The sequence below is a fragment of the Scyliorhinus canicula genome, chromosome 4, assembly GCF_902713615.1.
Source record: "Scyliorhinus canicula chromosome 4, sScyCan1.1, whole genome shotgun sequence".
NCBI lineage: Eukaryota > Metazoa > Chordata > Chondrichthyes > Carcharhiniformes > Scyliorhinidae > Scyliorhinus > Scyliorhinus canicula.
In genome coordinates this window covers 105174478-105186240 of record NC_052149.1, presented here as the reverse complement: position 1 = coordinate 105186240, position 11763 = coordinate 105174478, and the positions used below count along the sequence as shown (strand labels likewise).

Sequence of the window (11763 nt, the reverse complement as noted above, 5' to 3'; positions counted from 1 at the left end):
AGAGAGTAGTGGGGGCATGAAATGCACTGCCTGTGGAAGTAGTTGAGTCGGAAACGTTAGGGACCTTCAAGCGGCTATTGGATAGGTACATAGATTATGGTAGAATAATGGAGTGTAGATTAATTTGTTCTTAAGGGCAGCACGGTAGCGTTGTGGATAGCACAATTGCTTCACAGCTCCAGGGTCCCAGGTTCGATTTCGGCTTGGGTTACTGTCTGTGTGGAGTCTGCACATCCTCCCCGTGTGTGCGTGGGTTTCCTCCGGGTACTCCGGTTTCCTCCCACAGTCCAAAGATGTGCAGGTTGGGTGGATTGGCCATGATAAATTGCCCTTAGTGTCCAAAATTCTATGATCTATGATTAACCTAGGACAAAAGTTTGGCACAACATCGTGGGCCGAAGGGCTTGTTCTGTGCTGTATTTCCCTATGTTCTATGTTCTACCTTGAACCAAAGACATGGTAAATTCCAAGCTGGGCTCCAGAATCATTTGTTACTGCTCATTTCTGAATATTTTACTGCCATATGGCATCTAACTCGCTGCTAACATAATGTTAACAAGTATCATCTTTATGAATTCCAAGTCTTCACATAAAGATACAAAAAAAATGCAACTATTAAAGCTTTATTTTGAAATTACATCATATGCACTTTTTCCTATTACAAAGTGACCTGAGGACATGCAATAAATTTGATCATGAATATTGCTTGCGACAGTATAATAAAGAGCAAAGTTAGCAAAATATAAAACCATTCCGGTAATGTCAGAGCTTAACCGACATGTGCAAAGAGCTAAACCTATTTAATCTACCACCCTGGAAAGACAGTATGGAAATCAACCCCAGCCCCATCTCAGCATTCAGTTGTGGCGTGATGATTTGTGTTGGAAGAAAGCATTATCACCGTGTGAGACATTGAGGAGGAATGTAATGTGTGGCAGCTCCCATCAGCTTTTCTTACCCTGGATGGCAACAATTCCTGATTGTGCGATCTGTCCATAGACAGTACAATGGTGTGGCGCACTGATGCAATGCCATTCCAGGTTCCTTATTTACGCAGGAGTCAGTGAGTGAATTTTAACGGCTGTCCCAGGCTGGGAGACAAAAGAAAGCTCTGTTGCCATGGTATCATAGCACACCTTTTGGCAGCTTGGGAGATGTTTGGAGGCTGATTGCCACCCTGTCTAGGGAAGGTGGAAATGGTCCAGCACAACCCCGATAGGTAGGAAAGCAGGAGGATCACATAATCCTATTTTAAAATAAATCTTTAAAAAGGTGAGGCACTTTAGAAGTGATGGATTTTTGTTTCAATTGCTTTTTGCAAATTCACATTGAATCTTTGACTGGCTTTGAATTTGTGAAGTTCCCCCACCTCCAAATCATAGAAATCGATAGCACTGATGGAAGCCAATGAGCCTATCATATCCTTGCTGGCCAGCAAGTAGTCATTCAGTCTTAACCAAGTAAATCAGGAAACCACTCTTTCTGGGTCTGTGTTCTCCAAGTCAATAGTGTAATCATTCCTCAGTGCTGTTAGAAGTGTTGAATAGAAATCAGAAAACAGTACGCTCCATAAAAAGTAAGGACCTTGTGGTTGGAGCACTATTTAGGGGCAATCACATCAAGGTGTAACCTGCATTGCTTTGGAGTCGACATTCTTTACCCACACTGTGACACATTGTGGCACACAGGTTATCGACCTTTGTATCACCCAGCCAATTGACTTTTTTTTCTGAAGCACTTTCTTCATACTCTGTATAAAAAGTTTAGAACTACTGAGGAGTACAAAGATTTAGGTGTCCATGTTCAGGAATCACTAAAAGGAAGTGGACAGATACAAAATTGAATTATAAAGGTTAATGGAATGTTAGTCTTTATCTAAAGTAGGTTAGTCTACAAATGGATTGAAGATACATTTTAGTTGCATGCTTCATTAGACCTCACCTTGTACACTGCATTCAGCTCTGGGCACCACTACTCAGGAAGGATATATTGACAATGGAGTGGGTGCAATGCATATTCACCAGAATGGTACCAGCAGGGTTAAAAGGCTTAAATTAGGCTTGCATTCCCTGGAGTATTGAGGGGATATAGCAGAGATACTTAAGAAGATTTGACAGGTTGATAGAGAGAAACTATATCCTCTGATGGGACAGACCAGAAAAAGGGAGAATAACCTTAGCATTAAAACTGGACTGTTCAGCGGTAAAATCGGAAAGTACAAAAGATACCAAATATCTGGAAATCTCGCCGCCAAAAAGCTGCTGTGACATTGGCAGTTGAAAATGTCCAAACTGTCATTGATACGTTTCTGTTAGGCATAGATATTAAATGTTACTGAACTAAGGTGGGATGGATACAATAGACTACAGGGTTCAAAGATTATGCCCCCTACCTCTGGTGAAAATAGTTTGATAATGCACACTGTCTAAACTCACAGAAGAAAAATTATCACTATATTGGACACTTTTGAAGGCTATTCGTGTCCGTTGAACTGTACCTCAACTTAAGTTCTAAAGATCAAAAATTAGAAATGAGGAAAGTGTAAATGGACTATATATTCGCCTGAAGTATATATTTTAATTGCTAGATTACAGATGCTTAAATCTTACATACGTCTCAAACCGCAAATACTTCTCAAACTTGAAATACTCTTCTGCTTGTAATGATCATTTTTAAAAAGCGCGTGAGGAAAACAATTAGAAGATGGACACAGCGCCATCAGAACCTTTTGAACTGGCTGGTGTCACATTAATTATCACGCAGCATTGTGATTTGAAGTTTCATGGTCCACACGGGCCTGATCTAAAGCTTGTATACTCCAAAAAAAGTCATTAACTCATCAGTACTAACCATTCTTGGATGTGAGACACTGACAAACAGTTGCACTCCTTCACTCAGATGGAATATTCCTGCCTGGAAGGTGCTTTTCCCCCATGTTCCTATGCCACTGCAGTAGTTCATGACGTTGATTGTCATCAGATTCAGGTCGTTTAGGTAATACTCATTGCGCTTGACTACAGTTTGTTGCAACGGGACTGTCTCACATTCCATTCCACGGAAATAGATTTTTGCGTAAATAAAGTACTGTCCAGTTTCATTGATGATCAACGCTCCATCCTTGTACTGAATCCCTTGTAGAAATGCATGACCCAAAGAAATCTCCCACTTCAATCTTCCGGAATGATCAGTTGTTGTTTTTCCTGAAATTGCATATCAAAATTAGACAAACACATTATCTAATGCTTCTTTAAACATGTTGAATAACCATAACTGCTTTGGATATATACACTAACCTTTTATGGCCAAGCAGATTGAAACAATTGTCCAGAGTTTCAAGATATATATATTTTAATGTTTTCTGCTTAAAATAATCACCATTTCCCTTTTGTTTCTTTATATGGTTGTTCTGAATTTTCTTCAATTTTTTATTCTGCGATTTTCAGTCATCCACATTTTACTTAATTTTTTCCAGAAATTTATTTCCCCTTATTCTTTCCCAGTAACTGGCTTCCTCTTTCACTTGTCCATCCCTATGAAACACGCACGAATATCTACAAACCTGTGAGGTGGGCAGCCATTTTAACTTCACTCTTTGGCTTATCGGTCCTCTCCTCAGATCCTACAATGTAGCAAATTTAGATCTCATTAGCTTAATAGGTCATCATATCACCATTGAGAAATAAAGGCATCAGTTGCATGATTTCCTCACTCACCATGAATTTATCTTCATTCAAAATGTTTCTAAAAAATGAGTACTCACCAATTTGCTTCTCTCGTCTATTCTGTGGCGTGCCATCAATTTTCTGGAAATATTACAAATGTTTAGCCCAACCAGTTCTGATCTCTTCCTTTGTATGTACATTTTCAATACTCTACAAATTGATAACTTACCAGCTTCATCCCCTCAACTTCTTGTTGGAGTTGGTGTAAGTAATATGTACCAAACATAAGCCCAGCCAGTGCTATAAAAAGCATACTGACAATCACAAAATGGCAGATTTTCAGCCAGCCCAATTTCTTCTCAATTCTGAGCTCTTGAAGGGGCACAGGCCATGCAGTTGTCGGGTGACAAGAAGGGGGGTTCTCACCGTCAAGCATTTGCAAAGAATAAAGGTTCCTTCGCTGCATAACCTAAGACCAATTTCGATACGGACACAGGATGGTCCACTTCCTATTGAAGCTGCCTCTCGCTCTGCCGCTAGTCTGTTGTAAATTGTTTACAGTGACCTAATTTGTTTCCTTATTATCTCTTTGTAAATAGGTGACCTTTGCTAAAACAAAGATCACATGGGCCAAGTTTCCTTTGAAGCACATTTCGGCTCAAGCACCCATCTCCACCTTTCATTGCAAACAGTTGCACAAGACCCAAATGATAACCACATATATCACATGTAACAGTAATTCAGGCAACCGCCGCAACCTTTATTAATCTATTTGCTTTCATAATTTAATAATCCTTCCCAACATTAATTTTGGATACAATTTTACAGCCTCCTTTGTACAATGGTCTTTTTAAATTTGCATTTAGTTTTTAAAAAAGTATTAGCTTTTGTGCTGCTTTCAATTTTCATTCTTTATAACACTTGGGTTAAGGAAGGAAATAAAAGTGATGACTGATGTGGTGGATAGGCTGAGTCGATGTGGACTGTGCTTGATGCAGTGTAGCGAGAGACAGACTTCCAACACTTGATCAGTTACAACACAATTTTATTTAACATCTAAACTATAATACATGTTCAACTGTGGGTTGACACTCTGCTGACTTGAATGGAGACCTGACACTAGCCTGACCAGACTTACTAGCTGCCACACGGTGTTTGCACTGGCTAGCTCACGAGCTCTGACTGTCTCAGAGGCTGGGTCCAGAGAGAGCGGGAAAACTGGCTTTATAGTTGATGTACCATCAATTGGACGCGAGACATGATGAAGGTCCAAACTTAGGCTTTAATCAGCTAGAGGTTAGCCCGATGGTCGACTACAGAGAAAGGCCGACCGCCAGGAACTCTGGGTACTTATACCCCGCCTCGGAGGCGGGGTCTACTTGCCTCTCGACCAATTGGTGAGCAATCACATGACTAGTCCCAGCCAATCAACCGAGAGACACATGACCAGCCAGAGCCAATGGGAAACCAGTGCTCTGCACCAATGGCAGTGCTCGTATCCATACCACCACATTCACCCCTCGTGGAGAAAGAAGCCGGGGGGTGGGGGGGGGGGTTTGCAAGGGGAAGAGCTAGGGGGGGGGGGCGAGAACTGGTGGTATGAGTAGAGACAATCGAGAAGATGGGGGCTGCCCACTGGCTCGTGGCAAGAGTGAACAAAACGAATACAGTTGGTTGCAAGAAAATTACAATAGAGTCCAATAAAGTCCCATGGTTGCATCAGATGGACACAATCAGCCTGTTGGGTGCCCCTGGTGTTCTGGTGGACCGTCGCAGTGGAGCCAGTGACGTCGGGCCGGTGGTCGTCCTTGACTCCGGGAGCGTCGGTCGTAGATGTGTCTCCGTATCTCGGTCCGGTGGTGGAGATGCTGTGATCGGGGAAGGGGGGGTTTGTGCGCTGGGTCCGGGGGGCACGGGGGGCGCTGGGGGGAATTGGGGTTGGGGGGGAGGTGTTGATGTAGGGGGAGAAGGCCGCACGCCGGCGGGTGCCAGGTCCCGAAGCGAGATCGTATCCTGCCGACCGTCGGGATACTCCACGTACGCATACTGCGGGTTGGCGTGGAGTAACTGGACTCGCTCAACCAACGGGTCGGACTTGTGCACCCGCACATGCTTCCGGAGCAAGATAGGCCCGGGAGCGGCCAGCCACGTCGGGAGAGGGGATCCTGAGGACGACTTCCTAGGGAAAACAAGAAGATGTTCATGAGGTGTTTGATTGTTGGGAGTACAGAGGAGAGACCGGATTGAATGGAGGGCGTCGGGGATGACCTCTTGCCAACGGGAGATAGGGAGATCTCTGGACCATAGGGCCAGCAGGATGGTCTTCCAAATGGTGCCATTCTCCCGCTCGACCTGCCCGTTACCCCGTGGGTTATAACTGGTCATCCTGCTAGAGGCTATGCCCCTGTTGAGCAGGAATTGACGCAGTTCATCGCTCATAAAGGAGGACCCCCGGTCGCTGTGGATGTACGCGGGGTAACCGAACAGGGAGAAAATGGACAGGAGGACCTTTATGACGGTTGTTGTGGTCATATCGGGGCAGGGGATGGCGAAAGGGAAGTGGGAGTACTCGTCAATAACACTCAAGAAATATGTGTTGCATTTGTTGGCGGGGAGGGGACCCTTGAAGTCTATACTGAGACGCTCGAAGGGGCGGGATGCCTTGATCAGATGCGCTCGCTCGGGGCGGTAGAAGGGCGGTTTGCACTCGGCACAGACGTGGCAGTCCCTGGTGACGGCCCTGACCTCCTCAACTGAGTAGGGCAGGTTGCGGGTCTTGATAAAGTGGTAAAAACGGGTTACCCCTGGATGGCAGAGATCCGTGTGGAGGGGGCGGAGGCGGTCAATCTGCGCGCTGGCGCAGGTACCGCGGGATAGGGCATCAGGAGGCTCATTGAGCTTCCCAGGACGATACAAGATGTCGTAGTTGTACGTGGACAACTCGATCCGCCACCGCAAGATCTTGTCGTTCTTGATATTGCCCCTCTGTGCATTATCGAACATGAAGGCTACTGACCGTTGGTCCGTGAGGAGGGTAAACCTCCTGCCGGCGAGATAATACCTCCAACATCGCACAGCTTCGACTATGGCCTGTGCCTCCTTTTCCACCGAGGAGTGGCGGATTTCGGAAGCGTGGAGGGTCCGGGAGAAGAAGGCCACGGGTCTGCCCGTTTGGTTCAGGGTAGCCGCCAGAACTACATCGGACGCGTCGCTCTCGACGGTGTACTTGCGGTCACTCGCGCGGATGGGGAGCTGGTGGTAGGCAGACTTAAGGTCCGCTGTGGAAAAACGTTGTATTTCGCGATCCTGTTAACCAGGTCGGAAATACGGGAGAGAGGATAAGCGTCCAGCTGCGTAAACCTGTTGATGGTCTGACTGTAAAGAATGACCATCCGGTTTTTCTCCCCAGTCCAAACCACCAGCACTTGGGCTCACCAGGGACTGTTGCTGGCCTCGATAACTCCTTCCTTAAGGAGCCTCTGGACCTCGGACCCGATGAAGGTCCGGTCCTGGGTACTGTATCGTCTGCTCCTCGTTGCGAAAGGTTTACAATCTGGGGTGAGATTAGCAAACAAGGAAGGGGGGCCCACTTTGAGGGACACGAGGCTGCAGACAGTAAGGGGGGGAATAGGGCCGCCGAATTGGAAGGTCAAGCTCTGCAGGTAGCACTGGAAATCCAGGCCCAAGAATTCCGGAGTGCATAGACGGGGGAGGATGAGGAGTTTGTAGTTTTTGATAACCCTCCCTAGACCGTGAGGTCGGCTATGCAGCACCCGGTGATCTGGACGGGGTGCGAACCCCAGGCTAACTCGATCTTCTGTTTGACTGGGTGGAAGAGGAGCGCGCAGCGTCTTACCATGTCGGGGTGGACAAAACTTTCCGTGCTCCCGGAGTCCAGTAGGCATTTCGTCTCATGCCCGTTGAGCTGGATCGATGTCGTTGTCTTGGCGAGCGTGTGTGGTAGCGACTGGTCGAGCGTGATGGAAGCAAATCGTGGCGAGAGTTCCAGATCGTCCTCGGTGGCAGAGTAATCGCTGGCAAGGCCTTCCGTGTTGGCCCAAGATGGCGGCACCCAGGACCCGCACATGGAGTCGGGCCCCAAGATGGCGGCGCCCAGGACCCGCACGTGGAGCCGAGGCCCCAAGATGGCGGCGCCCAGGACCCGCACATGGTGTCCGGGGCCCAAGATGGTGGCGCCCGTGGGACCCTCGTGACGGCTGGAGGCCGAGTCAGCGGCGTCTGCGGGCCGGTCAGGGCAGCCGGGAGCGGGGTAGGGAGGACCGTGGGCCTATTGCGGGGGCCGGGAGGCGGGCCGGAGAGGTCGGTACGCGGCGCTGGGCCCTGGGGGGGCCTGGGGGGGGGGGGCGATCCGTGGTCGCTGCGCGGAACAGCAGCAACCGAGTTGATCTGGCAGACCACAGCGTAGTGGCCCTTCTTCCCGCAGCTCTTACACAGAGCGGAGGGGGCAGCGCGGGTGGGGGTGCTTGGAGAGACCACAAAAATAGCAGCGGGGCCCCGCTAGCTTGTCGGAGCGTCCCGCAGCGCAGGCCTGGGTGTGTCAGGGTCAGCGAAGGATGGGGGTGGCGCGTGCCATGAAGTCCAAGGGGTTACCGCGCGGCCGGGAGCGTATGCGCGGGCATTCAGGTCGGCGACCTCCAGGGAGGTTGCGAGAGTCCGTGCCTCAGCTAGGCTGAGGGCGTTCTTCTCCAGCAATCACTGGCAGATAGAGGAGGATTGCATTCCGGCAACGTAAGCGTCTCTAATTAGAAGTTCCATGTGCTCTGTCGCAGAATCTTGGGGACAGGCGCAATTTCTCCCCAAAGCCGTGAGGGCCTGGTAAAACTCGTCGAGGGACTCACCAGGGAACTGTTGTCTAGTAGTCAGGAGATGCCGTGCATATATTACGTTTACCGGCCGGAGAAAGTGTCCTCTTAGGAGATCCATGGCCGCGTCATAATCTTTTTCGTCCTCAATCATTGAGTATACCGCCATGCCCAGGCACGGGTGGAGGATGTGGAGTTGCTGCTCCTTGGTGGGCTGGCTGCCTGCAGTCGTCAGGTAACTGTTGAAACACGCCTGCCAATGTTTAAAGGTTGCAGGCGCTTTAGAAGCATGATACGGAGGCAATCAGGCTTGATGCGTAGCTCCATTTCAAAATTCTAGCTGATAAATTGATGTACCATCAATTGGACGCGAGACACGATGAAGGTCCAAACTTAGGCTTTAATCAGCTAGATGTTAGCCCGGTGGTCGACTACAAAGAAAGGCCGACCGCCAGGAACTCTGGGTACCTCTACCCCGCCTCGGAGGCGGGGTCTACTTGCCTCTCGACCAATTGGTGAGCAGTCACATGACTAGTCCCAGCCAATCAACCGAGAAGCACATGACCAGCCAGAGCCAATGGGAAACCAGTGCTCTGCACCAATGGCAGTGCTCCTATCCATACCACCACAATAGTTGTCGTGTCCTGTCTGGTGATTGGCTGCTCTGTGCTGTGTGCTTCCTGGTCATCCTGTGTGTCAAACACTGCCTGTCTGTACTCCATTATATACATAGATGTATATTATGACATCTCCCCTCTTTTTTGTTACATTGTTTGTGTTCAGATAATAAATATTAAGGTGCATGTGCGTGTGGATGTGTATATGTGCATGACTATATACAGAATATTCAAAAAGGAACTTATATACATAGGAAGGTGTCGCTAGTGCAGATATAGGGCAGATGAAACAGTAGAAACAATATTTACAGAGGTCAAAATGATGAGGTAACAAAATTGTGCAAAAGTTCAGTCTATAAGTTTAGTCTTTGTGGTGGGCGATGAATTCTGGTTGACCACCTCAAGGGTGGATCAGGGGCCGCCTGCACTTGGATGGGTGGGTCTGCTGCCAATGCGGCGGGCGCAGAGGTCGGCAGGGTTGCTGGTAGATCGGTGGCCTCGTGGTAGGGCACGTCCGGAGGAAGCATTGTGTGAGGTGGGACATCACGGTTGGGTGACGGGCGTGGAAGTCTGCGTATGCAGCGCCCGCCTGTTGCGTCGTAGGAAGAAGCCATCAGCCAGGCGGACAAGGAACGATCTCGGGGCCACTTGCTTGACCACCACAGCTGTGGCGGACCAGCCGCCGTCAGGCAGCTGCACACAAACACGATCATTTTGGACCAGCTCGGGGAGATCTGTGGCATGAGCGCGTATGCTGATTTCTGTTGGGTCCGAGACTGCTGCATCTTTTGTATGACCGTGAGTTGGTCAAGGTCTGGAATGTGGATGGCTGGAACCGTGGTTCGCAGAGTGTGGTTTATGAGCATCTGCGCTGGAGACAACCCAGTGGACAGCGGGATTGCCCTAAATGCCAGAAGCGCCAGGTTGATGTCGGGACCTGAGTCTGCGGCCTTGCATAGTAATTTCTTGACGATATGGACCCCTTTTTCGGCCTTCCCGTTTGACTGCGGGTAGTGGGGGATGGAGGTGACGTGACGGAAATTGTACAGCTGGGCAAAATCAGACCATTCCTGGCAATACAAACAGGGGCCGTTGTCACTCATCACAGTGAGCGGTATCCCATGTCTGGCAAATGTTTCTTTGCATGCTTTAATCACCGCCTTCGACGTGAGATCGGACAGTTTCACCACTTCTGGGTAATTGGAAAAGTAGTCGACCAGGAGGACATAGTCACGCCCCTTGGCGTGGAAAAGGTCGACACCGACTCTGGACCATGGGAAGGTCGCTATCTCATGTTGCTGCAGAGTTTCTTTGGGTTGGGCGGGCTGAAATTCTGACATGTAGGGCAGTTGAGGACCGTGTTGGCAACGTCCTGGCTGATGCCCGGCCAGTAGACTGCCTCCTAAGCTCTGCATTGACATTTCTCGACCCCCAGGTGACCCTCATGGATTTGGCCGAGCACCATAGCTCGCATGCTGTGCAGAATCACGATCCTATCGAGCTTCATGAGGATGCCGTCCACCACTGTCAGGTCGTTCTTGACGTAAAACTGGGGACACTGTCCCTTCTGCCAGCCATTCGTGATGTGCTGTATCACCCACTGGAGCAGAGGATCCTTGGCTGTCTCCTCACGAATTTGAACGACCCTCTCATCAGAGGCCGGAAGGTTGGAGACACACAATTGCACCTGCGCGTCGATTTGGCAGATGAAGTCAGTTTGCTCACACGGTGTGGTGATAGACCTGGAAAGGGCATCTGCAACAATGAGTTCTTTGCCTGGCGTGTACACAAGTTCAAAATCGTAGCAGCGGAGCTTGAGAAGTATTTGTTGTAACCGGGGTGTCATGTCATTTAAGTCCTTCTGGATTATGTGGACTAATGGCCTGTGGTCCGTCTCAACCGTGAATTTTGGGAGGCCATACACATAGTCGTGAAACTTGTCGATTCCCGTTAGGAGGCCCAGCCATTCCTTCTCAATCTGAGTGTACCGTTGCTCAGTGGGTGTCATGGCTCTGGAGGCATACGCAACTGGGGCCCAGGAGGAGGAGTCATCCCGTTGGAGGAGCACCGCCCCAATATCGTCCTGGCTCGCGCAGTGGATATTTTGGTCTCTTTGGTAGGATCGAAAAATGCCAGAACCGGGGCTTTGGTGAGTTTTTCCCTCAGCTCATGCCATTCTTATGAGCGGGCAGCCACTGGAATTCCTTTGACTTTCTGACAAGATGGCGGAGGGCTGTGGTGTGGGAAGCCATGTTGGGAACGAACTTCCCGAGGAAGTTGACCATCCCTAGAAAGCGAAGGACCGCCTTCTTGTCCTCTGGGGTCTTCATGGCGTTGATCGCCGAAACCTTGTCAGCATCTGGCCGCATGCCTTGCTGCGAGATGTGGTCGCCAAGGAATTTGCTTTCTGATTGACCGAACGAGCACTTGGCCCTGTTGAGTCGGAGGCCATGCTCGTAGATTCTGTGGAATACTCGCTTGAGGCGTTCGATGTGTTCTTGAGGAGTTGTGGACCAGATTATGACATCATCAACATACACGCGCATCCCCTCGATACCCTCCATCATCTGTTCCATGATGCGGTGAAATACCTCTGAGGCAGAGATGATGCCAAAAGGCATCTGGTTGTAGCAGTAGTGACCAAACGGGGTATTGAATGTG

At 49.3% G+C, this 11763-nt stretch overlaps 1 protein-coding gene across 1 annotated transcript; it reads right to left on the bottom strand.

The window, feature by feature from the left end:
- Nucleotides 1-607: 607 nt before the first annotated feature.
- LOC119964886 (tumor necrosis factor ligand superfamily member 6-like) lies at nt 608-4365 on the bottom strand. Its single transcript, XM_038794972.1, has 4 exons — nt 3892-4365; nt 3761-3803; nt 3560-3619; nt 608-3200 (listed from the first exon to the last, which is right to left on the bottom strand). Exons 1-4 carry the CDS (start codon nt 4126-4128, stop codon nt 2803-2805), a joined length of 738 nt encoding a protein of 245 aa, XP_038650900.1. The 5' UTR covers nt 4129-4365; the 3' UTR covers nt 608-2802.
- Between the last annotated feature and the right edge of the window lie 7398 nt (nt 4366-11763).